General features: G+C 38.0%; 2 protein-coding genes across 5 annotated transcripts in view; one reads left to right on the forward strand and one right to left on the reverse strand.

Moving 5' to 3' along the window:
* ERCC8 (ERCC excision repair 8, CSA ubiquitin ligase complex subunit) overlaps nt 1–1,786 on the reverse strand; it is a 57,437-nt gene extending 55,651 nt beyond the window's left edge. Inside the window, exon 1 of one of the 3 annotated variants that reach the window (XM_023545486.2) lies at nt 1,610–1,786. In XM_023545486.2, the coding sequence (XP_023401254.2) occupies nt 1,610–1,686 (77 nt within the window). In that variant the 5' untranslated portion in view covers nt 1,687–1,786. The remainder of the gene's footprint in view (nt 1–1,609) is intronic. The other 2 variants (XM_003408052.4, XM_064272325.1) reach the window with 2 other exon arrangements.
* Nucleotides 1,787–1,876: 90 nt separating this feature from the next.
* Nucleotides 1,877–25,690, forward strand: part of NDUFAF2 (NADH:ubiquinone oxidoreductase complex assembly factor 2) — a 225,447-nt gene continuing 201,633 nt past the window's right edge. For both annotated transcript variants that reach the window (XM_003408053.4, XM_023545491.2), the window contains exon 1: nt 1,877–2,058. In XM_003408053.4, the coding sequence (XP_003408101.1) occupies nt 1,932–2,058 (127 nt within the window). In that variant the 5' untranslated portion in view covers nt 1,877–1,931. The remainder of the gene's footprint in view (nt 2,059–25,690) is intronic.

A 25,690-nucleotide genomic window follows, 5' to 3' on the forward strand; every position in this document is an offset into this window, starting at 1 on the left:
CACCAGGGTTTCCAAGATAAAGAAAGGGCCACATAAACCAGAGACTCCATCAGCCTGAGACCAGAAGAACCAGATGGTGCCTGGCTTCCACCAATGACTGCCCTGACAGGAAATACAACAGAGTCCCTGATGGAGCTGGAGAAAAGTGGGATGCAAACCTCAAATTCTAGTAAAAAGGCCAGGATTAATGGTGTGACTGAGACTGGAGGGACGCTTTGTTAGCCAAAAACTAAAACCATTCCCGAAGCCCACTCTTCAGACAAAGATTGGACTGGACTAAAAGGCATAAAATGATACTGGTGAGGGCTGTGCTTCTAAACTCAAATAGATACATGAGACTATGTGGGCAGCTCCTGTCTGGAGGTGAAATGAGAAGGCAGAGGGGAACCGGAGCTAGTTGAATGGATACAGGAAATATAGGGTGGAGGAGGAGCATGCTGTCACATTGTAGACAGAGCAACTGGGGTCACACAGCAATGTGTATGTAAGTTTTTGTATGAGAAACTGATATGAATTGTAAACTTTCATGTAACGCATAATTTAAAAAAAAAATTTTGCTCCGCCTATGGAAAACCCTGTCTTAGAGAATGTCACCATCATTCACAGTTACACAAGCCGTGTATCTGAGAATCATCATTGATTCTTTTTCATCATTCATGACATCCAATCAGTGTCCACTGCCGTTCCATCTATTTCTTAAATATTTCTCATGTGTCTCTACTCTCTTCATTCCAATTGTCATCTGCCTGGCCCAGAATTCCATCACTCTCTTCTGGACAATTAAAACTGCCAACAGTTACCTAACTTGGCTCTCAACTTCAATCCATTCTCCAAGCAGAGAGCAAAATGCAACAGTTGTCATCTTATTTTACTCTCCATACCTCTTAACCACACAGGGCTGTTCCTCAGCTAGCCTCTGCCTACTTCTTCAGTGTCTTCTCTTGGTAATAGCTTCCGCTCTCCAGCTCTTTTCTCCAGTTAAGCTGAATTTTGTTCAATTCCTGGCCTATGCTCTATCTCTAAATACTGCCTGCACACAGAATTCACTAAATATGTCGCCTGAAAGGATGAATGAATCCTTGAAGGGCAGTTATTTCTCTGGGGATGTAACATGAGGGAAAAGGAACAAAATGAAAAAGTAACCTCATTTATATTCATAGTGTCCTCACCTAAGTCCTTTTTTTGCACTCACCACCTTGCTGTTATTGTTGGTTGCCCTCACAACAACCTCATCTGTGCAAATTTTGCAGAAAGAAACACGATGACGACTACTTCATTGGGTTTTCAAGGTTGCGACCCTTCGGAAGCAGATCGCCAAGCCTCCCTACCGAGGCGCCTCTAGCTGAGTTCAAATCGCCAGTCTCGGCCAGTAGTGAGCGCTTAACCTTTCAAGCGCTTAATCCAGGGATGCCTCCCAGGGGCACATAAGCTGTTCAACTGTACATAGAAGATATCCTATTTTCACAAGTCACAGCAGAGGCAGAAGGCTAAGTCGAGACTGGCGGGAGCAAAGTGATAATGGGGCGGGTAAGTGTGGAGCAAGGCTAACATGACCACTGGTTTGGTCTCTTAATTGGCCTGTTGGAGAAAAAAGTAAGGCGTTCTTTACCTCCGTGTGGACTCCGCTCGCCGGAGGTGAAGAGGGTCGTCCAAACCGGCTTGTCGCGCAGATAAAAACCCAAGCATCCCGTTCCCTCGAGCCGGCTTGAGCACTGGACGCCGCCATGACAGGGCTTGGTCGCGGGGGCTGTAACAGCTGCGTCTTCCACTGGCCCAGCCGTGAATCCATCTGACCAATAGTCAGAGCCGTTACTGAAGAGCGCGGGCATGGAGGCGGGGCTGGACCCCCGCGGGGCGGGGTCGGGGCGTGGGGCGCTCCATCTGGGGCCGAGCGTCGGGCTGCTGTTCGAGCCGGGAGTTGGGCGGACGGCATGGGCTGGTCTCAGCGTCTGTTTGGCTCTTTGTGGCGAGTGCTGTCAAAGGAAGTGAAGCAGCACGTGGGCACGGACCAGCTCGGGAACAAATACTACTATATCCCGGAGTACAAGAACTGGAGAGGTGAGACTAGAGCTAGGGCGGCGGTTGCGTGGTCATTAAATGAGGGAAAAGTGAGAGCGTCTTGGAAACTAAAGCCACGTGTGAGACTCCTGTTACCTGGAGAGAGATCCAGAGCTCATTCCCCCGCTGTCCCCTTTACTCTGAAGTCCGAGCTTTGCCCCAGCCTGGCTCTAGGCCCCTTCCGCTGAGTGATTTTCCGCGCAGGCGGGCTGTGCGGCCCGGCTTCGGTCTGTCCGCTGTCCCTGCGTCTCATTGCCTTCCCCAGTTGCGCCCGACGGCCGGGGCAGCGCACGCACCTTCCCTCCCAGCGCAGCACTCCACGCCTGCGGAGGACCCTTCAGTTTTAGTCCTTGGTGTTGCGTATCGTAGACAAGGACAAATCCTTAGACGTATTTGACCAAAGGTGGCTCGGGAGGGCAGAGAAATGAATTTTTCTTTTCCTGTGTCCCCTTGTGACTCAAAGCTGGTGTAATTGAGGCTGTGTATTTTCATTGCCTCCTTTTTTCTCTTGGTGGTCATCATTCTCAGCGGCGCCTTAGCTCCCGGGAATCACCTTCCTCACAACCAAAATCTGCTACAAGCCCATAGAACAAAACGAGACTAAATGGGCGCACCAGCCCAGGGTCGAGAAGAGGAGAGTGCTGACATGTTGTGGGGTTGGCAGCCAATCCAATACGTTTTTTGTTTAATGAGAAACTAATTTGCTCTGTAAACCTTCATCTACAGTACAAAAAAAAAAAAACAAAAAACAAAAAAACCTGCTGTCAGAAGTAGGTCCATCCACCTGAAGAGTGTGCAAAGGAGATCCTAACAAGGCTCTATGTTTTCTTTCTCACCAGTTTGCATTTGAAGATTCTCTGGAGCTCTGTTTAAAGTACAGGGCTGTAAGATCAGTGTTGCTGGGTAGGATTCCTCTTCTGTGTTGTTCCGTCATCCCAGTGAAGATCTCATGCTTTGGGGTCAGACAGGCTTGGGTTAGAATCTCACCTAATAGTTGAGGAATCACAGGCAAAGTATTTGCATCCTTCAAGTCTCAGTATTCTCACCTGAAAGGTACAAATGATAATAACGGCAATAATACTGAGAAACACTAAACCCTTTACAAAACTGTATTCTGTTTCTGGTAACTCCAGACTAATGGAACACCTTCCTTCCTCATACAGCTTATATAAACTGTATCTTATGATTTATCCCTCAAATTATTTTGCTTAGGATTTTTCGGTAACTTGCTCTAATACCTTAAACTTTTTCCACAATGAGCTTTTATATATATTTTGGCAGGTCAGGGAATATGTCTTAACTTAAAAAAAAAAAAAATGTATAGAACTATCATGGTGGTTAAGTATTTTTTGGCACATTGCAAACAGAGGGAAAGATATTTCTTTTTGTAAGTTATCAGTAACTGAAAAATATGCACAATATTTTATTGAAATATATGTGTGGTAACACCGTTTTTGGTGTACAGTTTTGTGATTTTTGACAATGCACAGAGTTGTGTAACTATCACCACAATCGAGATGTAGAACAGCTCCATCATCCCAGAAATTCCCTGGTGCCCCTTAGTGATGATTCCATCACCTCATCCCCACCCTTTGTAACCAGCCACGGGTCTGTTTTCTGTCCCTATATAGCTTTGCCTTTTCCAGAATATCATGTAAATGGAATAATATACCATGTAACCTTTTCAGTCTGGCTTATTATATATCATAATAAATATGCATTGTCATACCCTGGAGCCCTGGGGGCACAGTGGTTAAGCGTTCGACTGCTAACCAAAAGGCTGGTAGTTCGAATCCACCAGCCACTCCTTGGAAACCCTATGGGGCAGTTCTACTCTGTCCTATAGGGTCACTATGAGTCAGAATTGACTTGATAGCAACAGGTTTATTCCATTGTATGGGTTTACCATGGTTTGTTTTATCCATTCACCAGCTGAAGGACATGTAGGTTGTTTTTGGTGATTGTGAGGAAAGCCATTATAAACATTCTTGTATAGGTTTTTGTCTGAACATGAGTTTTTATTTCTTTTGGGTAAATAGTTAGGCCACCACCCATCTGTCAGTTTATCGGACCGTGGTAGCTTGTGTGTTGCTATGATGCTTGGAATTTATGCCCCCATCATTTCAAATTCCAGTGGGTCATCCAGAATGGACAGGTTTCAGTGGAGCTTTCAGACTAAGACTACCTTTAAAGTATTAAAATTAAAAAACTGCCAATCTTGAATTCTATACCCAGAAAAAATATCTTTTGAAGTCAAGTAAAGGTCTTTTCAGACATTCAGTACCTTAAAGAATTCATTTCATTGAGACCACGATTCCCATTGCCTCTTAACCTATGTTGGATATCCTACTTTCTGGATATCCTTCTTTCATGCTTTCTTTTTCATGGCTTCCACTTTGATTTTGTGTCATAATTGCTTCAGTACATTCCTGAGAAAAGATGCAAGGGAGGTGAATTTTTTTGAGTCTTTGCATGTTTGAAAATATTTTTATTCTACCCTAACTTGGCTGATTTATTTGTTGAATGTGGTTTCTGTAGCAGCCATGGTGTGGGAGTGTCTAGGGGAAAGCATGCAGTTGAGTCTCATGAACCTAAAAGAGAGAGACTCTGAAGTGATTAACAATATTGATTGTACTTTATATACATAAAGTGGGGTTAGGCCAATGTTTTTTAATGTTATACTTTAATGTATTTATGAATATGTATATGAAATATATGACTAAATTATTATGATTAATAATTATTAAATTGAATAAAAATATGTTTTTGGCTTTAGTAGTTTTTTCTAGACTCATCAGGGCTAAAATTATTTGGGACGACCACATACTTTGTGCCAAGTGGAGAGCGACCAAAGGAATTTATCCTTACTATTACTGGAGTAATAGTTGTTTATGATGCTTTGTGTACTTGGCACACAAAGCTTAAAGGGGTTCCAGCTTTCTAGATCATCATGCATAGAGCCATATCCATGTCCCTGGTCCCAAGTCATTAGATGTAAGATGGCCAAAGATCTATGAGGTGGCCTGGCATAAGAATTATATATTTCCCTACCCTTTTTTTGGGGGGGTGGGGGAGGGGAATACTGAAGAAGAGTTACTTTAAAAATAATAATGGCTTTTACCTGTTTATATTTATTGTAATAAGCAGTACATTTAATCTTTAGTCCTATTTTATGCTTTCTGTTTTTGTTTTTCTGATTCCTAATTACCTTCCTTAGACGTATTTTGTAGCCTTCATTTTGCTTAAGATTGGCTGTGTGTACCAGGTGAGACCTTAGTGAATACTACAGGCAAGTGGCCTCCCATAGGGCTTTGGTGGAATTACTCTGGGAGAACTAAGTGTACTCGGGATGCTTTAACTTTCAGTCCCTGCAAGTCGGATCTTAAGAATGTCAGTATTAGATCAGAGTTGTGGGTTGCCTCTGAGAAATAAGGAAGAGTCTCATTGGGATACTGAACTTGTTTGGAGCCTTTTTAACCTAATTTTGTAACACCTTACAAGCTGTTCACATTAGGTGATAATAACCGGAACTCCCTGTGGTTGCACTGGTGGCATCCTCAAAGCCTTTTGACTTGATCCCACCATTTGCCCCTTGTTCTCAGCCCTACTGCACCACGCTTGGCGTTTTCTGAGAATTTTTTTGGGAAAAACTCATATAGATTCTTTCCAGGCTGCTCTGTCTGCCTGTGCTGATTCACGGGCCTGCCAGCACTGCTGAGTTTGCCTTCCATCTCATCCTGTACCATTCATTAATTTTCTCATGTGGCAAATATTTATTGAACACCGCTCTGTGCAAGACATATCTGTTTTATGTATTTCAGACCTGTTGGTCTTAGTTTCTGGCCTTTTGATGTTACCTTTTACCTGTTTTTCCAGCATAGTTACTTCCTCTTTTATTCTTATATTCTTTAATAAATTCAATAGGATTTGGAGAGTTAAAAGAGGGAAACATGAATCAGTGGCTATCTTAAACTGAAGTTTACATATTTAATTTATAACAAGTTAGAAACACATTATTTCTCCATTTTGTTCTTAACTTTCTATAGCTTCCATTTTTTTTTAGTAATGCTTAAATTAATGTAGCTAACTCTAAATATTTTATATCTTTACAACAGCCACATAACTAGGGAATATTCCTCCCATTTTAAGCATGAAGTGATTGTTTTATTTCTGAATACTTAAGTAACTTCATGTGTTCACACCTGGGTACAGAGTAGGTACTCAAAAAACATTGGTTAAATGAATGGAGATATTTATAGGACCCAGAATCACAAAAGCAAAACAAAATTTTAAAAACCACAGGAAATGATAAAATAGTTTTATAAAAATCTTAAAACAGGTGATTATGGTATATTTTTCTTTTTATTTATGTTAAGTAGACCAAATTATTCTTCAGGGGCTAAAATACTTTTCGTAGAAATAAGAGTGTCTTTCCCATGATGTTGTAACTCTTCTTATGTAGTTCAGGTTTAGACTTTGCTTAGCCAGTGTCCTGCTAAATGTAGTTTCTTTGCCAGTGTCAAACTTCCATTAAGATACCCCGTCTTATTTTTTTCCAGGATTTGTATATCTTTATCTAATAATTCAAAACCTGCATTGCCTGCTACTACATATAATTACAGAACTGCATTGTTTTAGATGATATCACCTCAACCTATTTGTATTTAATATTTGAATATGCTAAAATACAATTAATTAGTACTCAATTAAGAAGCACTTATTAAGAATTAGAACAAACTAAGTGGTCAGAATTACGTGTTTTGTTTCAGTAGGCAGTTGGAAGATCATAATCTGGCTCTTTTGGATGTGGTATATACTCTTTAACGTTTGGGAAATAATGAAGACATTTCATTTTTTTCCAAAAGGTGGCAGCATTGTTTAAAAAAAAATAGGTTTATAGTTTATTAAATATTTTTTCTTTGAGCTGATTTGAGGGAGAAGCCTTTTCTCTGAAATAATTGGATATATTTGTTTCCTCCAAATAAACCAGGCACAGTTTTATAAACTGTTAACTTCTAGGACATGAATTTAAAAATGACAGAATGGATTCTTCCTCATTGGTAATGCACAGTGATGTCATTGGCAATTATATTTTGAAGAATTGGGCAAAATTTTAAAAATTATACTTAAAATTTTCCCAACAGTAACATTCTGTCTTGAGTTGCCAGAGATCACGTAATATAATCACCACCATGAAAACAAAACAAAAAAAAAACACCCAAACCCGTTGCTGTCAAGTTGATTCCGACTCATAGTGACCCTGTAGGAGAGAGTAGAACTGCTCCATAGAGTTTTCAAGGAGCGCCTGGTGGATTTTAACTGCCGACCTTTTGGTTAGCAGCCGTAGCACTTAACCACTGCGCCACACACCATAGATGTCATCAAATTGAATATTTTTAAATGTGTTATAATTTTAACTAGAACTTGCCTTCTATTTAGAGATACCTAGAAAAAGAGCAACTTATTTTAAAATGTTTTTTGTTAAATACAAAATAAGAATTATGGACTTTTTATATAGGTCATTGCCTCAGGGTTTGAAGGTTAGATTTTAAATTTTAATCTTTATTTTTAAATTTCATTTCTTAATTGTACCCCATACGGTTTCCAAGGAATGACTGGTGGATCTGAACTGCCGACCTTTTGGTTAACAGCCTTAGCTCTTAACCACTATGCCACCAGTGTTTCCTTTTTCTCTGAGATTATTTCAATTGCTTCTTGAATTTCGTTTAGCCTGCATTTAAACAATTATATTTCGGTGAAGGGAAAATACCAACATTTTCTCAGTAGTTCTTGATTGCATTCCTATTTCATACAAACAGAACCACATCTGCGTCAGACTTCCAGCCAAGAGAAATACAGGAGGATGAAATCTACTCGCAGTCATACATGTCACTCTGTTATACTATCTTTGGAATCAATATAAGAAACCTTTATCTCTAATTCTGGCTTTCTCTACCAGGGATATATGGGACCTTTTAAGCAGAAATAGAAACTAATAATGGATGGGTGGCTACAGCTATATTATCTCCATTTCTAAGTGATGCTGGAAATATTTCATGTAAGAGGGAAGAGTTACTTGCCCTCTTTTGCTTTGAAGATTTCATAATTGCTTTGCATTAAGAATAATAATGTCAATAACAGTAATAATGATAACTAGTGTTTATTAAATACTTACTGTGCATTAGGCATTTTCTAAGTGCTTGTCATGCTTCACTGTATTTGTGGAAGAATTATAACAAATGAGGAAAAATAATATATCTAGTGTTGGTTTGCCAGGGTCACTTAGTGGTGAAACTCCATTTGTCATCCTATTTGCAGGGAACCCAGTTGCCCTGTTTCAGTGTAAATCCAGCAAAACTACTGCATTTCTCCCTCACTGCTCTCAATTTTCAAAGTACTACTGAGTTAAGCAACTTATTTTTGCCGTTATTTGAAGGCTTTCTAAGTGTAAGTTACTCTGCACAAAACCAAAACCACACCTGTTGCCATCGATTCTGTTCCAGCTCATAGCAACCTCATATGGTTTGCAAGGGTGTAAATCTTTACGGGAGCAGAATGCCGCATCTTTCTCCAGCAGAGCGGCTGGTGCGTTCGAACTACAGACCTTTCAGCAGCCGAGCATTTTAGCCACTGCAACACCAGGGCTCCTATTTACCCTGCAAGGGTTGCAGAGATGAGTTAAGACATTCTTGATTTGAGAGTTCACAATTGAATGGGATCAGGTGGAGAAATCATATATCTTCAAAACCATATTCGATTGTTAGAATAAATTTTTATTTTTACAAAATGACTCAGGAATGTATAAGATTTTTGAAAAATGAGTTTTATAATTTTAACACTCAAATGACTATTTCTTTCCTTTTGTGTTTACTGCTGTCCTGGTGACTAGCCTCTATCTTGTGGTCTACACACGTTACACCCTTTGCCAGAGATTCTAATTAAGCTTAACCCTCCTCATCTGAATATATCACATAATGTTACTTAGGTTTTTTTTTAATTAAAAACATAACTCATTCCTTTTTTTTATTGTTGACAAAAAGAAAGCAAAATATACACCAATTCAGCAGTTTTTGTGTGTATAATACAGTGATATTGATTACATTCTTCAAATTGTACAGCCATCCTCACCCTCCTTTTCCAGTTTGTTCCTCCCCTGTTGGCATAAACCGTCTTCCCTCTAATCTTTGTACCTAACCTTCCAAAGGAATGAATAAATCTGTCTTGGAAGAACTTCAAGCAGAATGCTCCTTGGAAGGCAAGGATGGCGAGACTTCTAATATACTTTGGACATGTTATCAGGAGGGACTGGTCCCTGGAGAAGGACGTCATGGTTGGCAAGGTAGAGGATCAGCGAAAAAGAGGAAGACCCACAATGAGGTGGATTGACACAGTGGCTACAACAGTGGGCTCAAGCATAACAATAATTGTGAGGATGACAGTGTTTCCTTCTATTGTACATAGGGTCGCTATGAGTCGGAACAAACTTGACTGAAGCAAAACAACAAAAACCACAGAGTATGAGGTACCCCTGCACTGAAATACATCTGTAACTTGCCTTCCTTTCACGGGCAAGATTTAAAAAAAATATTGTCAATATACTTATTTTATTTCTCATCTAAAATTAACTATTTCCTAAGTATTGTACTTTGTAATGTGATTTTCGTGACTACTATATGTGCACTTGAGAAGAAAGTGTTTTATTATCAGATGTAAAATTTCAGTGTATATACAGAAAATATGCTTTTTTGATTCCGTTGTGCGGTTTTCTCATACTTAGTATTTTTTGTCCACTTAATTTGTCTTGTCCTGAGAGTGGTATGTTAACATTTCCTTTTTTTAGTGTGTTTTCATCTATGTTCTCCTAACATGTTTTATAAGTTTTGCTTTAATAAAGTGGTTGTAGTTTTATTTGGTAAATAAATATTTATAATCTTGTTTTTGTTGTTCATTGCTGTCTAGTCAGCACCTACTCATGGCGACCTCATGTGTGACAGAATGAAACATTGCTGGTCCTGTGTCTTCAGAATGGTTGATGTGCTTGAGTCCATTGTTGCCGCTACTGTGTACTTTGAATTCCTTCCAAGCTAGGGCACTCGTCTTCTAGCACTGTGTTGGGCTATATTCTGATATGATCCATAGGGTTTTCACTGGCTAATTTTCAGAAGTAGATCACCAGGCCTTTTTTCCTAGTCTGTCTTTGTCTAGAAGCTCTGCTGAAACTGTCCACTTGGGTGACCCTGTTGGTATTTGAAGTATTGGCAGCATATACTCCAGCATCATCGCAGCATACAAGCCACCACAGTATGATAAACTGACAGACGGGTGGTGGATTTGTTATTTGTTATGTCTTTATTGTGAATTGTGGTCTTACGATTAAAAATTTCCTTTTCTCACATTTGATGCTTTTTGTAGGAATTCTACCTTGATATTGGCATCACAACCCCTGCTTTCGTATTGATTGCCTCGTATACCTTTGTTCATCCTTGTTATTTTTAGCGTTTTTGTGTCACTTTGTTGTAGGTGTGTCACTTGTATACAGTATATAATTGGGCCTTGCTATTTTTTTTTTTTTATGTGAGGCAAATTCTTTTTTTTTTTAATAATATATTATTGTGTTTGAGGTGAAAGTTTACGCAGCAAATTCATTTCCCGTTTAACAATTTCTACAGAAGCTATTCTGTGATATTGGTTATGTTTTTTGCAATGTGTCATCATTTTCATTTATTTCATTCTGGTTGTACCATTTCTAGTACTCTAGTTTCCCTGCCCTCCTACCTTCACATCTTTGCTTTAGAGTAATTTTAGACCATTTGGTCTCCTGTAGATGATTTTTTAAAGGAGCTCATTACTCATGGTTGATATTCTTTATTTTCTTGAGCCAGTCTTTTATTTAGCTAACAGGTGACCTCAAAGGATAATTTTGCATTAAGATTTAAAGATTATCTCAGGGTGGTAGTCTCAGGGAGTCCTCTAGTCTCAACTGGTCCAGTAAGTCTGGAGTTTTTAATAATTTGAGTTCTGTTTAACATTTTTCTCCCGTTGTATCAAGATGCATCTGTAGTCAGTAGTAGTAGGTGGGCACCATCAAGTTCTTCCGGTGTCAGTGTAGTAGAGGCTGTGGCTTGTGTAGGCTGTTAGCCCTATAGATTACTTTCCTGAGTCTTTTGTTTCCTTCTTTCTCTTTCGTTCTGTATGAGTAGAGACCAATAGTTGTATCTTAGACGGCTGCTCACAAGCTTTTAAGACCCCAGACGCTACTCAACACCTTGGGATGTAGAAAATACACATTATGAACTACTGTGTTTTTACGTAAATAATGCAAACCTTCTACATTTGTTTGACAGCCATGCCCTCCCCCTGCCAGGTCTTTTTGTAAGTACACTATGCTAATTTGTTTACAGCAACATGTAAAAAAATATTGGCATAGTGGTGCTTACAAAGATACCTTGCAGGAATAGGGCTTGGTTGGCAAACAAACATAGAAAGGGCACATTATTTGCATAAAATATGGTACATTGTACCAATTATCTGAGTTGTTCCACTAGACTGATCCTAAGCCCTCAAACCCAGAAAACCAGTCTCATGAGGTATTTGATTATGTGTAAGAAGTATCTGTAACTGTGTCCTCATGTGATTAATTATATTAATTATATATATGGATATACATGCATGCATACACATAATGCCTATAGATACCTCTGTGTACACATATGTACCCACATATTCATAGCCATACACATATATGCCGATACACGTATTTGTAACCACACATGCATTTTTTGGTTGTTGGTGTTGTTGCAAATTTATATTTGCCATACTTTGCCAAATACATCCTTTTCTCTTATGCACTTCTTAGTGATGTCATTTACCTTGGTCAAGTTGTGTGCAGTTCACCTACATTCAGTGCTGCCTTTCCCAACACCAAAGATAACAAGTATCTACTGTCTCAAGGTTGCTTCCCTTCTCTTCCACCCACCCACCCCTGGTAATCACCAGTGAGCATTGGTCTCTGTATGTATATCTATTCTTGTTTTCTTATAATAAATATGATAATACAATACTTGTCTTCTTGTGATTGGCTTATTTCACTCAGCATAATGTCCTCCAGATTCATCCACGTTATGTTTCAAGGACTTTCATTCTTTATGGCTGTACAGTATTCCATTGTATATATGTATCACATTTTGTTTAATCCATTCATGCATTGTTGGGCAGTACATCTTTTTGCTATTGTGAGTGATGCTGCAATGAACACAGGTGTGCCTACGTCTGTCCGTGTCTCTCTTATTAGCTCTCTAGGTTATATCCCTAGGAGACGGATTACTAGATCATAAGGTATTTCTATTTCTAGCATTTTCAGGTAGCACCACACTGTTTTCCATAGTGGTTGTACCATTTTACAATTCCACCAACAGTGAGTAAGGATTCCAGGCGCCCCACTACCTCGCCAACATTTGCCTTTTCTGTTTTTTAATCACTGGTAATTTTCCGTGGGTAGGATCATATCTCCTTGTAGTTCTGATTTGCATCTCTCTAATGGCTAATGAGAAGTAACTGGTGGCGCAGTGTTTAAGAGCTATGGCAAGCAGTGGTTGCTAACTAAAAGGTCAGCAGTATGAACCCACCAGTCGCTTCTTGGAAACCGAGTGGAGCAGTTTTGTTCTGTCCTATAGAGTCACTATGAGTTGGAGTTGACTCAATGGCAATGGGTAGTAATAAAGTAATGGCTAACAATTGTGAGTATCTTTTCAGGTGTTTATTGGCTACTTGAATGTTCTCTTCGGTGAAGTGTCTGTTCATGTCCTTTGCCCATTTTTTAATTGTATCATTTCTTTTTGTTGTTGAGTTGTTGACATTTTCTGCATATTTCAGCGATTAGCCCTTTATCAGATATGTTATTCCTGAAGTTTTTTATCTCAGTTTATATGTTGTCTTGCCTTTTTTACTCTTTTTATGAAGTCTTTTGATTAGCATAAGTAATTTTTAGGAGGTCTCAGTTATCTAATTTATCTTCTGTTTGTGCATTTTTATTGTGTTTGATAATCTATTTCTGAAAAAAATTAGGGCTTATAGCTTCTGTGTTATTTTCTAGGAACTTTTACAGTTTTAGCTTTAACACTTAGGTCTTTGATCCATTTTTGTTAGTTTTTGTGTATGGTGTGAGGTATGGATCTTGTTTCATTTTTCTACACATGGATATCTAGTTTTGCCAGCACCATTTATTAAAGAGACTATTTCTTCCCCATTGAATGAACTTTGACCTCTTGATGAAAATTGATTCATGATAAAAATCATAAATTGATGTATTTTTTTCTAGGTTCTCAGTTCCACTGCTCTATGTGTCTGTCATTAAATTAGCACCAAAAATATATTTCAATTACTGTGGCTGTATAGTATGTTCTGAGATTGGGAATTGTGAGGCCTCCTACTTTGTTCTTCTTTAATATTGCTGCAGATATTCAGGGCCTCTTTCCTTTCCATATAAAGTCGGTGATTAGTTTTTCTATTTCAGTAAAGAATGTTGTTGGGATTTGGATGGGTATTGCATTATATCTATAGATTGCTTTGGATAGCATTGACATTTTCACAATGTTAAGTCTTCCAGTGCATGAGCACAGAATGTTCTTCCATTTACATCGGTCTCTTTTAATTTCTTGTAGTAGTGTTTTATAATTTTCATTGGATAGGGCTTTTGCATTTCCAGATTAGGTTTATTCCTAGGTATTTTATCAGTTTGGGGGCTGTCGTAAATGGTATTGTTTTCTTGATTTCCTTTTTGTAATTCTTGGTAGCATAAAAGAGCCCAACTGATTTTTTTTGTTGATCTTGTACCCTGCCACTGTGCTGAATTCTTCTGTTAGATCCAGTAGCTTTCTTGTGGGATCTCTTGGATTTTCTGTGTATAGGATCATGTGTTCTGTGAATAGAGATCATTTTACTTCTTCTTTTCCAGTTGGATACCCTTTTTTTTCCCCTTTCTTGTCTTATTGCCCTGGGTAGAACTTCCTGTACAATATTGAATAAGAGTGGTGATAATGGGTATCCTTGTCTTGTTCCCAAGGGAAAGGTTCTTAGTCTTTCTCTATTAAGAGTATTGTTGGCTGTAGGTTTTGCATTTATGCACTTAATTGAGGGATTTCCCTTCTGTTTCTATTTTGCTGAGAGTATTTATCAGGAATGGGTATTGGATTTTATCAAATGCCTTTTCTGCATCACTTGAGATGATCATGTGGTTCTTTTCCTTTGTTTTATTTATGTGGTGAATTATATGATTGATTTTCCAGTGTTGAACCACCCTTGTGTTCCTGGTAGGAATCCCACTTGACCATGGTGTATGGTTTTTTAAATATGTTTTTGAATTCTGTTCTCTAGAATTTTGTTGAGAATTTTTGTGTCAATATTTATGAGGGGTATTGATTGGTCTGTAATTTTCTTTTTGTATGATGTCTTTACCTTGCTTTATTGAATTAAATTATAGTTAGTGATGCAATATTTTTAAGTTAGTTGTTTTCAATTAGGAGTCCCTGGGATATAAGTGGAATGATACTGGGTGAAGCAGATTGGTCTCTGGCCTCTACCCCTGTTCTGAAAGGACTGCTCCGCTTTAGAGTAATTTTATGTATTGGATTTTCATATAATGGAAACCCTGGTGGCTTAGTGGGTTAAGTGCTATGGCCGTTAACCAAAAAGTCAGCAGTTCGAATCCACCAAGTGCTCCTTGGAAACTCTATGGGGCAGTTCTGCTCTGTCCTATAGGGTCGCTATGAGCTGGAATCGATTGGACGGCAACGGGCTTGGGCTTTCATATAATATTCTGTTTGGGGTTGGTGGCTAAAGGGATCTGCTCCTAAGTAAATAAATATACTTACAGTTTGTAAAACACATAGAATTTTTCAAAGAATAAATAACTAAGTATAAATCTGCAAAAATTTTTATTAATCGAATATTTTTGTCTTAATACAGTTTCTATTATTACTTATTATACTTATTTTAACTATAGTATCAAATGCAGCTGACTTTGATTACAGTGTATCTGCTTTTTTAGCTTCTCTTATCGTAAAGTCAAGTATATCTTTCAAACTCATCTCTATATTCTCCTGATTCAGAAGCTAAAGTTAATGTATTATACTCTTTCTGTCCTCAGCACTTAGGAGAGTGCCTAGCATACAGTAGGTACGACATTTAGAATGTAATTAATAATGCTGCGCTCCTTGGAAACTCTGTGGGGCAGTTCTGCTCTGTCCTGTAGGGTCGCTATGAGTCGGAATCGACTCGACGGCCCTGGGTGGGTATCTGTGTACTCCAAGGGGGTAGACTTTGGCTTACCTATCTCATTTCCTTCCTTGCGGTGCTTCTGCTGCTTCTCTCTCTTGAACAGTAGGAAAGGAAAGAGAAAAGTAGGCCCTTTGAGACTATAAAAGCCCCTGAGATGCTTTCACTTTAAGCCTAAAAAGATTCCTTTGTCATTTTACCACTAAACTTTGAGTTTATTTTAAGGTGTTATTCTTGAGCTTTCCTTTCTGCGTTTGAAATGAACCTACATTTAGTGACTGTTCCTAGTCTTTAACAGAAGTTGCTCTTAGCAAATGCCATTTTCACAAATTACTTGCCTTTAGGTACTATGATCTAGTTTGTAATAATATTTAAAGTACTTTTCAGCTAATGAGCATAATTGTAAGATAAATATAGTATAATCAAAATATAGGCTTTTTTAAAATTGAAGATACTTTTCCTCAAAAATTAGAGATGAGTAAATATTGCCATTGAAAGTAAAGAGTAAATTATGAGCCATTGAGAAGATGTTAAATTTAGAAGAAGTGGGATATTTTAATTTATGCACATTTCAAAATAACCCCGCTTACTTCCATCAAAGCTAGAACATGTGTAAAAGACTTCAAATCTATGGTAAAATTTATACAGATGCAAGAAATGTACCTTTATTAAGCAGACTTTCTCATGTAGTTCTATTTTATTAATGCTATGAATTGTGGAATCACAAAATACAAATGATATTTGGAACATGTCATTAGTAGCCATTCATCTCACATGTATTTTCCAAAGTATTGTCTCCCTCAAGACTCCTCTTAATCACTCAGCTGTCTATTTGTATCAAAGGCACTTGGTGATCACTGGTAAAACAGCACACTCACCTCTAAATCCATTTTTAACAGAGACACCTTATTTTCTTCTTCATGGCTCTTAGATACTTCTCTCCTCTTAATCTTAAAGTCACAGGAGAGCATTAACTCTACATTTGTAGTTTTTTTAGAGCAAATTTTAAAAATGTCTAGCATCCTTTATATTTAAAAAATATATCTAACTTACATAATTCATGAAATTTTTTTCTTGTTAGAAAATTAAAATAAAAAAAATTTTACTCCAATTTCATTAAATCAGAAACTACACGAGCAGCTTAAAAAAGACAGAGAAACCTTTGAATCATTTAATTTTTAACCTTGTTTTTCTTCGTATATGTATGTGTGTGTAACTTTAAGGCACTGTTATTTTCTGCCAGGTAGGAATTGTAAATAGAAAGCCTTTTGATGGGAATTTATTTTCATTTATATGTAGATGAGACAGTTGAGACCTAGAGAGATTGTGATTGGCCCCAAACCCCAAGAACTCATGCTATATTTTCCCATATTGTTGTTGTTAGGTGCCATCAAGCTGGTTCCAACTCACAGTGACCCTATGTACAACAGAACTAAAACAGTCCTGTGCTGTCCTCACAGTTCTTTTTATGCTTAAGCCCATTGTTTCAGCCACTGTTTCAGTCCACCTTGTTGAGGGTCTTCCTCTTTTTTGCTGACGCTCTGCTTTAGCAAGCATGATGCCCTTCTCCAGGGACTGATCCCTCCTGATAACATGTCCAAAGTATATGAGATGCAGTCTTGCCTTCCTTACTTCTGAGGAACATTCTGGTTATACTTTTTCCAGGACAGATTTATTCGTTCTTTTGGCAGTCCATGGTAGATTCAGTATTTTTCTGCAACACCATAATTCAAAGGCATCAATTCTTCTTTGGTCTTTCTTATTCGTTGTCCAGCTTTGGCATGCATATGAGACAATAGAAGACACCATGGCTTGAGTCAGGTGCACCTTAGTCCTCAAAGTGACATCTTTGCTTTTTAACACTTTCAAAGAGGTCTTTAGCAGCAGATTTGCCCACGACAATATGTCATTTTATTTCTTGACCGCTGCTTCCAAAGACGTTGATTGTGGATCCAAGTATCCAAGTAAAATGAAATCCTTGACAACTTCAGTTTTTTCTCCATTTATCATTACGTTGTTTATTGGTCCAGTTGTGAGGATTTTTTGTTTTCTTTGTGTTGAGGTGTAATCCATACTGAATGCTGTGGTCTTTGATCTTCATCAGTAAGTGCTTCAAGCCCTGCCTCCCTCCCCTGCAAGCAAGGTTGTTATTATCTGCATAACACAGGTTGTTAATGAGCCTTCCTCCAATCCTGATGCCCTGTTCTTTTTCATACAGTCCGGATTCTCAGATTATTTGCTCAGCATAAAGATTGACTAGATAATGGTGAAAGAATACACATACCTTTCCTGATGTTAAACCATGCAGTACCCCATTATTCTATTTGAATGACTGCCTCTTAATCTATGCACAGGTTCCTCATGAGCACAAATAAGTGTTCTGGAGTTCCAATTCTTCGCAATGTTATCCATAATATGCTATAATCCACACAGTCAAATGCCTTTGCATGGTCAGTAAAACACAGGTAACTGTCTTTCAGGTATTCTGTGCTTTCAGCCAGGACCCATCTGACATTAGCAATGATATCCCTGGTTACATATAGTTTAACAAAAATTATCTTAAAGTGATTTTGTAGGTATACTACTTAGTATTTAATGCACCACACAATAAAAACTGTACTTGTCTTTTATACCAATTGATGCTTTCTTTAGTACCATTCTTAATTTTTATATATACATGAGTTCACCACATAGCTGCTACATTTACAGTTTTTCATCTGTTTTTCTTTTGAAAATAATCGTCTATTAGAACCAAAACCAGCCTTTTAGCTAGTTCACGACACTATGAAAGCAGCAAGGTTTTACAGTGGAAGCATTGACACATACCAACAATAGTAGCCCAAACACCATGCTATAACTGTAGCACATATTCAACAACACAAAGGTTTAGTGATCGCAGTGTAGTTTCCAATCAGCCCCTTTTGAAACTCGTAAAAAAACCCGTCTGACCCAGTTGTGCAATAAATTCCTTTAACTGTGTATGACTTCACTAAGATGTTTCCATTTAGGCAGGATGTCCAAATGAGGAAAATAACTGAAATATTGGAAATACTGAAAAACAATTGGGTAAGCTAGAAGAAAGGAAAATGGGCTAAAGCCAGTGTCAGAATTTAGTCACTTACACCGCAACAGTTTGGTTCAATTTAGACATGAGGAAAAAGCTGCTAATATTGGAGTTAAAAAATTTCATTGAACTCTGTTTGAATAATTTAGCTTTGATTCATAAACTGGAAGATAAGTCTTAATAATATTTTGACACGACATTAGAGTCGAGTTCTATTAAAAAATAAGAGAACTAAGCACCATTATTTATTAATAAAATTTTATTTTTTCTTTTTAGTATTATTTTAATAACCACCATTATCCACCCATTAAAAAATTAAATCTTTTCAGGATCTCCCTTTCCATTTGTATCTTTTTTTGTGTGTGGATTCCCTCCCCCCTTATATTTTTTAACTATATGCTAGTATTGTTGTTAGTGCTGTCAAGTCGGTTCCAATTCAGAGTGACCCCATGTATAACAGAATGAAACACTGCATAGACCTGCGCCATCTGTTATGCTTGAGCCCGTCGTTGCAGCTACGGTGTCAGTCCATCTTCTTGAAGGTCTCTTTTTGATGACCCTGTACTACAGCAAGTTTGATGTTCTTCTACAGGGCCTGATCCCTCACGTCCAAAGAATGTGAGATGAAGCTTCGCCATCCCTGCTCCTATACTTCTTCCAAGATATTTGTTTGTTCTTTTGGCAGGCCATATTTATTCAATATTCTTTGCCAACACCATAATTCAGAGGCATCAATTCTTCTTCAGTCTTCCTTATTCATTCTCCAGCTTTTGCATGCATATGAGGCGATTGACCCATGGCTTGGGTCAGGCTCACCTTAGTCTTCAAAGTGACAATTTTGCTTTTTAACACTTTAAAGATGTCTTTTGCTAGTACTGGAACAAATTTTTTTAAATGTCTAGCTATCTGCAAATGAGAAAGGCTTAACCTTCTAAATTCTGATTCTCTGCCCATCTGCCAAGTGTCCTGCTGAATTATTGGCAACCAAGTACTTAATGTACCTCACAGCCAATAAATGGCACTAACCTATGTCTTTTCTTTTTGGGGGCTAGAAGATAGTCAAACTTAAAATCTAGGAGTTGTAGAAATGATTTTAGGCCAGGTTTAGAGCCAGCAGAATTAAATTTGTAGCTATTGCTTAAATTGTGTAACTGTGAACATATTCAGGAAGATTTTGGGCAACCGAATGAGTAAATAAACCAACAAATCTAGATCTTTAATTTTAATAAGGGCAATTGTAATTGGTAACAGTTTGTGTCCTTTAAGAAATTAATACTTAAAGAAAAAACTAATGATCATTTTCTTTCCAGAAGTATATTTTTGTGGAGGATTGTTCTTATATAATGTCCGTTTTCTGAAAATTGTGTGTGAAAACTCCAAATAAATTGTTTCAGCAATAGGAAATTATTGCTATTTTGGAGATACAGTAACTTGATAACCTTTAAAAAATGTCCCTTTTGTTTAATAAATATGTAGAATAAGATTATAAATCTTTATTTGCTCATAACATGCTGAAAACATATTTTTACTGTATGAATAGGCGTGAATCTTGGCATAAGAGATTTACTTAACAAAAGCTTTGGCAATCAGTGAGTCCTCTATAGAAACGTTTTAGAGGTTTGAGCAATGTGCTTCCTTCAAAGTAAAAGATAATTGTGTCTCAGCCTAATCTCTATGATCATTCTTTCTCTCTGCTAGTATCTCACTTTTCTCTCCTTCTAATAGTATTTCCACATAGCAGGTGGTATCTTCCTTTGGCCTTCCTTCCATAGCATCACCTGTGTAAAATTCCTTACCAAACCTTCATAGGTCCCTTCATTTTTCTTAGCGAGATAATTTATTGTTCAGAATTTTTCAGTGTAGGAGACCCATTATATTCAGCAATTCAGAAATATTTGCAGTTTTTGAGGGAACTGTGCCAACTCATGTTTTCAGTATATTACCAAGTGCAAAGCCACTTACATAATTAGAGGAAGTGGCATTGAAGGCTTTGAGGCTAAGTGTTCTTAATGTAGATTCTATATACGGTATTTCAGAACCCTAGCAGATCAATTAAAAACCCGTTGCCATCGAGTCAATTCTGACTCATAGGGATCCTATAGGACAGAGTAGAATTGCCCCACATGGTTTCCAAGGAGCGACTGCTAGATTTGAACCTCTGACCTTTTGGTTAGCAGCTGTGGCTCTTAAGCACTGAGTGGAAATAATGGTATGTTACCCCAGATGGGTAAGGAGCATAGAGGGTCTCAAAACTGTTTTCCACAGAGCAGATTCCCCACTAGATATTAATGCAGTTCAAAAGATAATCTTTTAAAATGCAAATACCCCTTGGAGGAGTAAAAAACCATTGCTATCCAGTTGGTTGCAACTGAAAGCGACCCTATAGGACAGAGTAGAACTGTCCCATAGGATTTTCAAGGAGCCGGTGGTGGATTTGAACTGCTAACCTTTTGGTTAGCAGCCGAGCTCTTAACCGCTATGCCACCAGGGTTCCTGAAGGAGTAAATCTATCGGTAATTCTCACTTAAGTCTGAATTGCTTTACTCATCAAGGATTGTTGTTATTAGGTGCCGTAGAGTCTGTTTTGACTCATAGCGACCCCATGTACAACAGAACGAAACATTGTCCAGTCCTGTGCCATCCTCACAATCTTTGCTATGCTTGAGCCCATTGTTGCAGCCACTGTGTCAGTCCATCTTGTTGAGGGTCTTCCTCTTTTTCGCTGACCTTTCACTTTACCAAGCATGATGTCCTTCTCCAGGGACTGGTCCCTCCTGATAACATGCCCAAGTACATGAGACGAAGTCTCACCATCCTTGCTTCCAAGGAGCATTCTAGCTGTACTTCTTCCAAGACAGATTTGTTCATTCTTCTGGCATTCTATGGTGTATTTCATATTCTTTGCCAACTCCACGATTCAAAGGCATCAATTCTTCTTCGATCAATCTTCCTTATTCATTGTCCAGCTTTCGCATGCATATGAGGAGATTGAAAACACCATGGCTTGGGTCAGGTGCACCTTAGTGTTCAAAGTGACGTCTTTGCTTTTTAACACTTTAATGAGGTCTTTTGTAGCAGATTTGCCCAAGGCAGTACATCATTTTATTTCTTGACTGCCGCTTCCAAGGACGTTGATTATAGATCCAAGTAAAATGAAATCCTTGGCAGCTTCAGTCTTTTTCCATTTGTTATGATGTTGCTTATTGGTCCAGTTGTGAGGATTTTTGTTTTATGTTGAGGTGCAATCCTTAGTGAAGGCTGTAGTCTTTGATGTTCATCATCAGTATATGCTTCAAGTTCTGTTCGCTTTCTGCAAGCAAGGCTGTATCATCTGCATAACACAGGTTGTTAAAGAGTCTTCTTCCAATCCTGATGCCCCCTTCTTCTTCATAAAGTCCAGATTCTGGGATTATTTGCTCAGCATAAAGATTGAATAGATATGGTGAAAGAATACAACCCTGACACACAGCTTTCCTGACTTTAAACCACGCAGTATTCCCTTGTTCTGTTCAAACAGCTGCCTCTTGGTCTATGTACAGGTTCTGCATGAACACAATTAAGTGTTCTGCAATTCCTGTTTTTGCAGTGTTATCCGTAATTCGTTATGATCCACACAATCAAATGCCTTTGCATAGTCAGTGAAACACAGGTAGACATCTTTCTGGTATTCTTAGCTTTCAGCCAAGATCCACCTGACATCAGCAGTTAATATCCTTTGTTTCATGTTCTCGTCTGAATGCTGTTTGAATTTCTAGCAGTTCTCTGTCGATGTACTGCTGCAGTCGTTTTTTAATTATCTTTAGCTGTGAGCTCAGAGGGCCTCTAATATAAGGAGGTGGGATTACTAGATCTAGGGAAGGTCTGGTGTAAGCTTCTGCACCGTAGTAGTGTCCTCACTGTACCTGATATCAGTGGTTTACGGTATTTGTAAGGACTGATAGCTTCCGGCCAGATAATATCTTTATTCTTCTGCTGCTCCTAAGTGTTCTGCTTCTCTGGATGATGTGGGGAAAGCCGAAGACTTCTGACATCTCATGAGTAAATTTCAAGCAGCATCCAATTCTAATAGCATCTTGGTGGTAAAGAAGGCACTTCTTCCTAAAAGTAAAAATGAGGATATTTCCATGATCATACCACTTTAAAACCCATGACCTTCTGCCCACCTCTTGATGTCATTGTATTGTGAGTTATAAATAAATCCCTTTATGGTGTTCAATGTTGATAACAGTGGAGCGTTACAGGCTTGGTAGATCAGAGCTATACAATTTATGATTTCATCTACTTGGATGACTGGTGAGAATAAACTAAAAAAGGGAAAAAAAGTCATTTCTTATACTTTTTATAATATTGAGATATCAATAAATAATTCCTAAGACTTTTCTTCCTTAAAACTACTTTGAAAGGAATCTTGCAAGTGACTTCGAAAAACATCTTTGAAACCAACATCGTGCGCTGTTTTATGCCTTTACTTCTTTCGTTTGCCTATTTCCATGCACTAGTTCCTGAATTCATAAATCAAAAGAACACAAGTGTCACTTGCAGCAAACACACCACACATTCATGCAACTTAAAATGAGATCTTTACAACAAAGACTTAGAAAGAAGACGAATTGTATTACTTGGACTGAATATTTGTGCCTCTGAGGTTACTAGTAACAATTGATGCCTGTAGGTATATGGGGAGCCCTGCTGGGCGGTGGTTAAGGGCTCGGCTGCTAACCCGAAAGGTCAGCAATTCGAATCCACCAGTCACTCCTTGAAAACCCTGTGGGGCGGCTCTACTGTGTCCTGTAGGGTCACTGTGAGTTGGAATTGACTCAGTGGCAATGGTTTTTTTCTTTCTATATGTGTGTGGTGAACTGGCTTGTTGATCATTTGCCCCAGGTTTTAGCTTTTGCTGACAAGTAGCATAGATCTCCTGAGAGTAGAAATTTGGTGTGTTCTTCTGTTACCTTTCTCTTTTTTTTTCCCCCTACGCTTCGTCTTCTAGTGATGGTGAGCTGTCTCAGTGCCACCAAGTTGATGCTGAAAAGTGCCGGAAATTGATATTTTTGAAAATCTTTTCCTCATATCAGTCCCAGGAAGAGGGGGCTTAAAATCAGTGGCGGCAAGGGTGTGAACCTTTCCAAAAGTCATCTACTTTATTACTCAGATGTGGTTGCTATTGAAAAAGCAAGTCACCAGTCTAGTAGGAAACCTTTGATCAAACTAAACATTTCATATCTATCTAACCTCATATGGTTTGAGCATACAGTTTAAAAGGATAAATATAGACTAATGGAATAGAATGGAGAGTCTAGAAATAAACCCATATCTATAGCCAATTGATTTTTGATAAGGGCCCCAAGACCATTCAGTGGGGAAAGAACAGTCTGTTCAACAAATGGTGCTAGGACAACCAGAATGTTGTTGGACCCCTGCCTCACGCCGTATGCAAAAATTAATTCTAAATGGATCAACCAGCTTAATATAAGAGCTAAAACTTTAAAGCTCTTAGAAGAAAACGTGGAGGTAAATCTTCATAGCCTTGGATTTGGCATTGTATTCTTAGATATGACTCCAAAAGCAGCAGCAACAAAAGAAAAACTAGATAAAATGAACTTCATTAAAATGAAAAGCTTTTGTGGATCAAATGACTTTATCAAGAAAGCAAAAAGACAGCCTATAGAAGGGGAGAAAATATTTGTAAATCATGTCTGATAAGAGTTTAATACCCAGAATATTTAAAGAAATCCTACAAATGAACAGCAAAAGGACCAGTCAGTCAAAAAATGGGCAAAGGACTTGAATAGACATTTCTCAAAAGAAAATGTACAAATGGCTAGTAAGCACATGAAAATATGTTCAACATCGTTAGTCATTAGGGAAATACATATGAAAACCATAATAAGGTATTACTTCACACCCACCATAATGGCTGTTACCAAAAAAAAAAAAGAAAGACTGAAAATAACAAATGTTGGTGAGGATGTGGAGAAGTTGGAGCCCTTGTCCATTGCTGGAGGGAACGTCAAATGTCAAACTGTGGAAAACAGTTTGGTGGTTCTGCAAAAAAGTTAAACATAGAATTACATATGAGCCAGCAATTCCACACCCAGGTATATACCCAAAATAATTGAAAACAAGGACTCATATAGATACTTGTTCATAGGAGTACCATTCACAATAGCCAGAGCGTAAAAATAACCCAAATGTCTATCAACAGAAGAATGGATAAACACAATGTGTTATATGCATACAATGCAATATTATTCAGCCATAAAAAGTAATAAAGTACTGTTACATGCTACAGTATAGATAAACCTGGGAAATATTATGCTAAGTGAAAGATGCAGAAGGTCACATATTGTATAATTCCATTTATATGAAATATATATACATACCAAACCATTTCCCATTGAGTAAATTCCAACTCATGGTGACCCCATGTGTTACAGAGTAGAACCGTACTCCGTAAGGTTTTCAAGGCTGTAACCTTTTGGAAGCAGATGGCCATGCCTTTCTTCCAAGGCACCTCTGAGTGAGTTTGAGCAGCCAGCCTTTGGGTTAGTAGTCTAGTGCTTAGACTAATATCCAAATATCCAGAATAGGTAAATCCATATAGACAGAAAGCAGACTGGCAGGGACTGGAGGGAAGGGGAAATGGGGAGAGATTACTTAATGGGTATGGGTTTTTTTGGTGGGGGAGTAATGAAAGTGTTTTGGAACTAGAGGGAGTGGTTGTACAATATTGTGAATATACTAAATGCCACTGAATTGTACACTTTAAAATGGTTGATTTTATGTTATGCAAATTTCACCTAAATTTTAAAAAGTATGAAACTAGTTATAATCAATGTCTTCAAATACAGTGTATTTTGGAAAATGTTTCCTGTGGAACCAGGGTCCCTTATTCTAGAACTATTTAAAGAAGTTCTCCAAAAATGAAATGTCTTATATATCATTTTGTTTTGTTGCATGATATGGTTTCTGCTTTTGTTGTTGTTGTTGCCTTTTACAAATCAGAAAAGCTAACGATGTCTGGAATTCCAGATTGAGAGAATTTTGTTTCTTTTTGCTAGAATCTGCGTGATGATATTAGAAGAGAACATGTTAGAAGAAAAATAAAACTTAAATTATTGCTAAGGAGTGTAATAAAATCTTCATAGTGTTGAAGGATTAATGCTTAACCGAGTATGTAATTTGTCAGCATTGAAAATGTGCTAATCATCTGTGTAACAAAAAGATGCACAAATGAATTAAAAGGGCGATAGTCTCTAGTGCTTCTTTTCAACAGAAGATGGATAGATTTAATGT

This window comes from Loxodonta africana, chromosome 2 (assembly GCF_030014295.1).
Source record: "Loxodonta africana isolate mLoxAfr1 chromosome 2, mLoxAfr1.hap2, whole genome shotgun sequence".
Taxonomy (NCBI): Eukaryota; Metazoa; Chordata; class Mammalia; order Proboscidea; family Elephantidae; genus Loxodonta; species Loxodonta africana.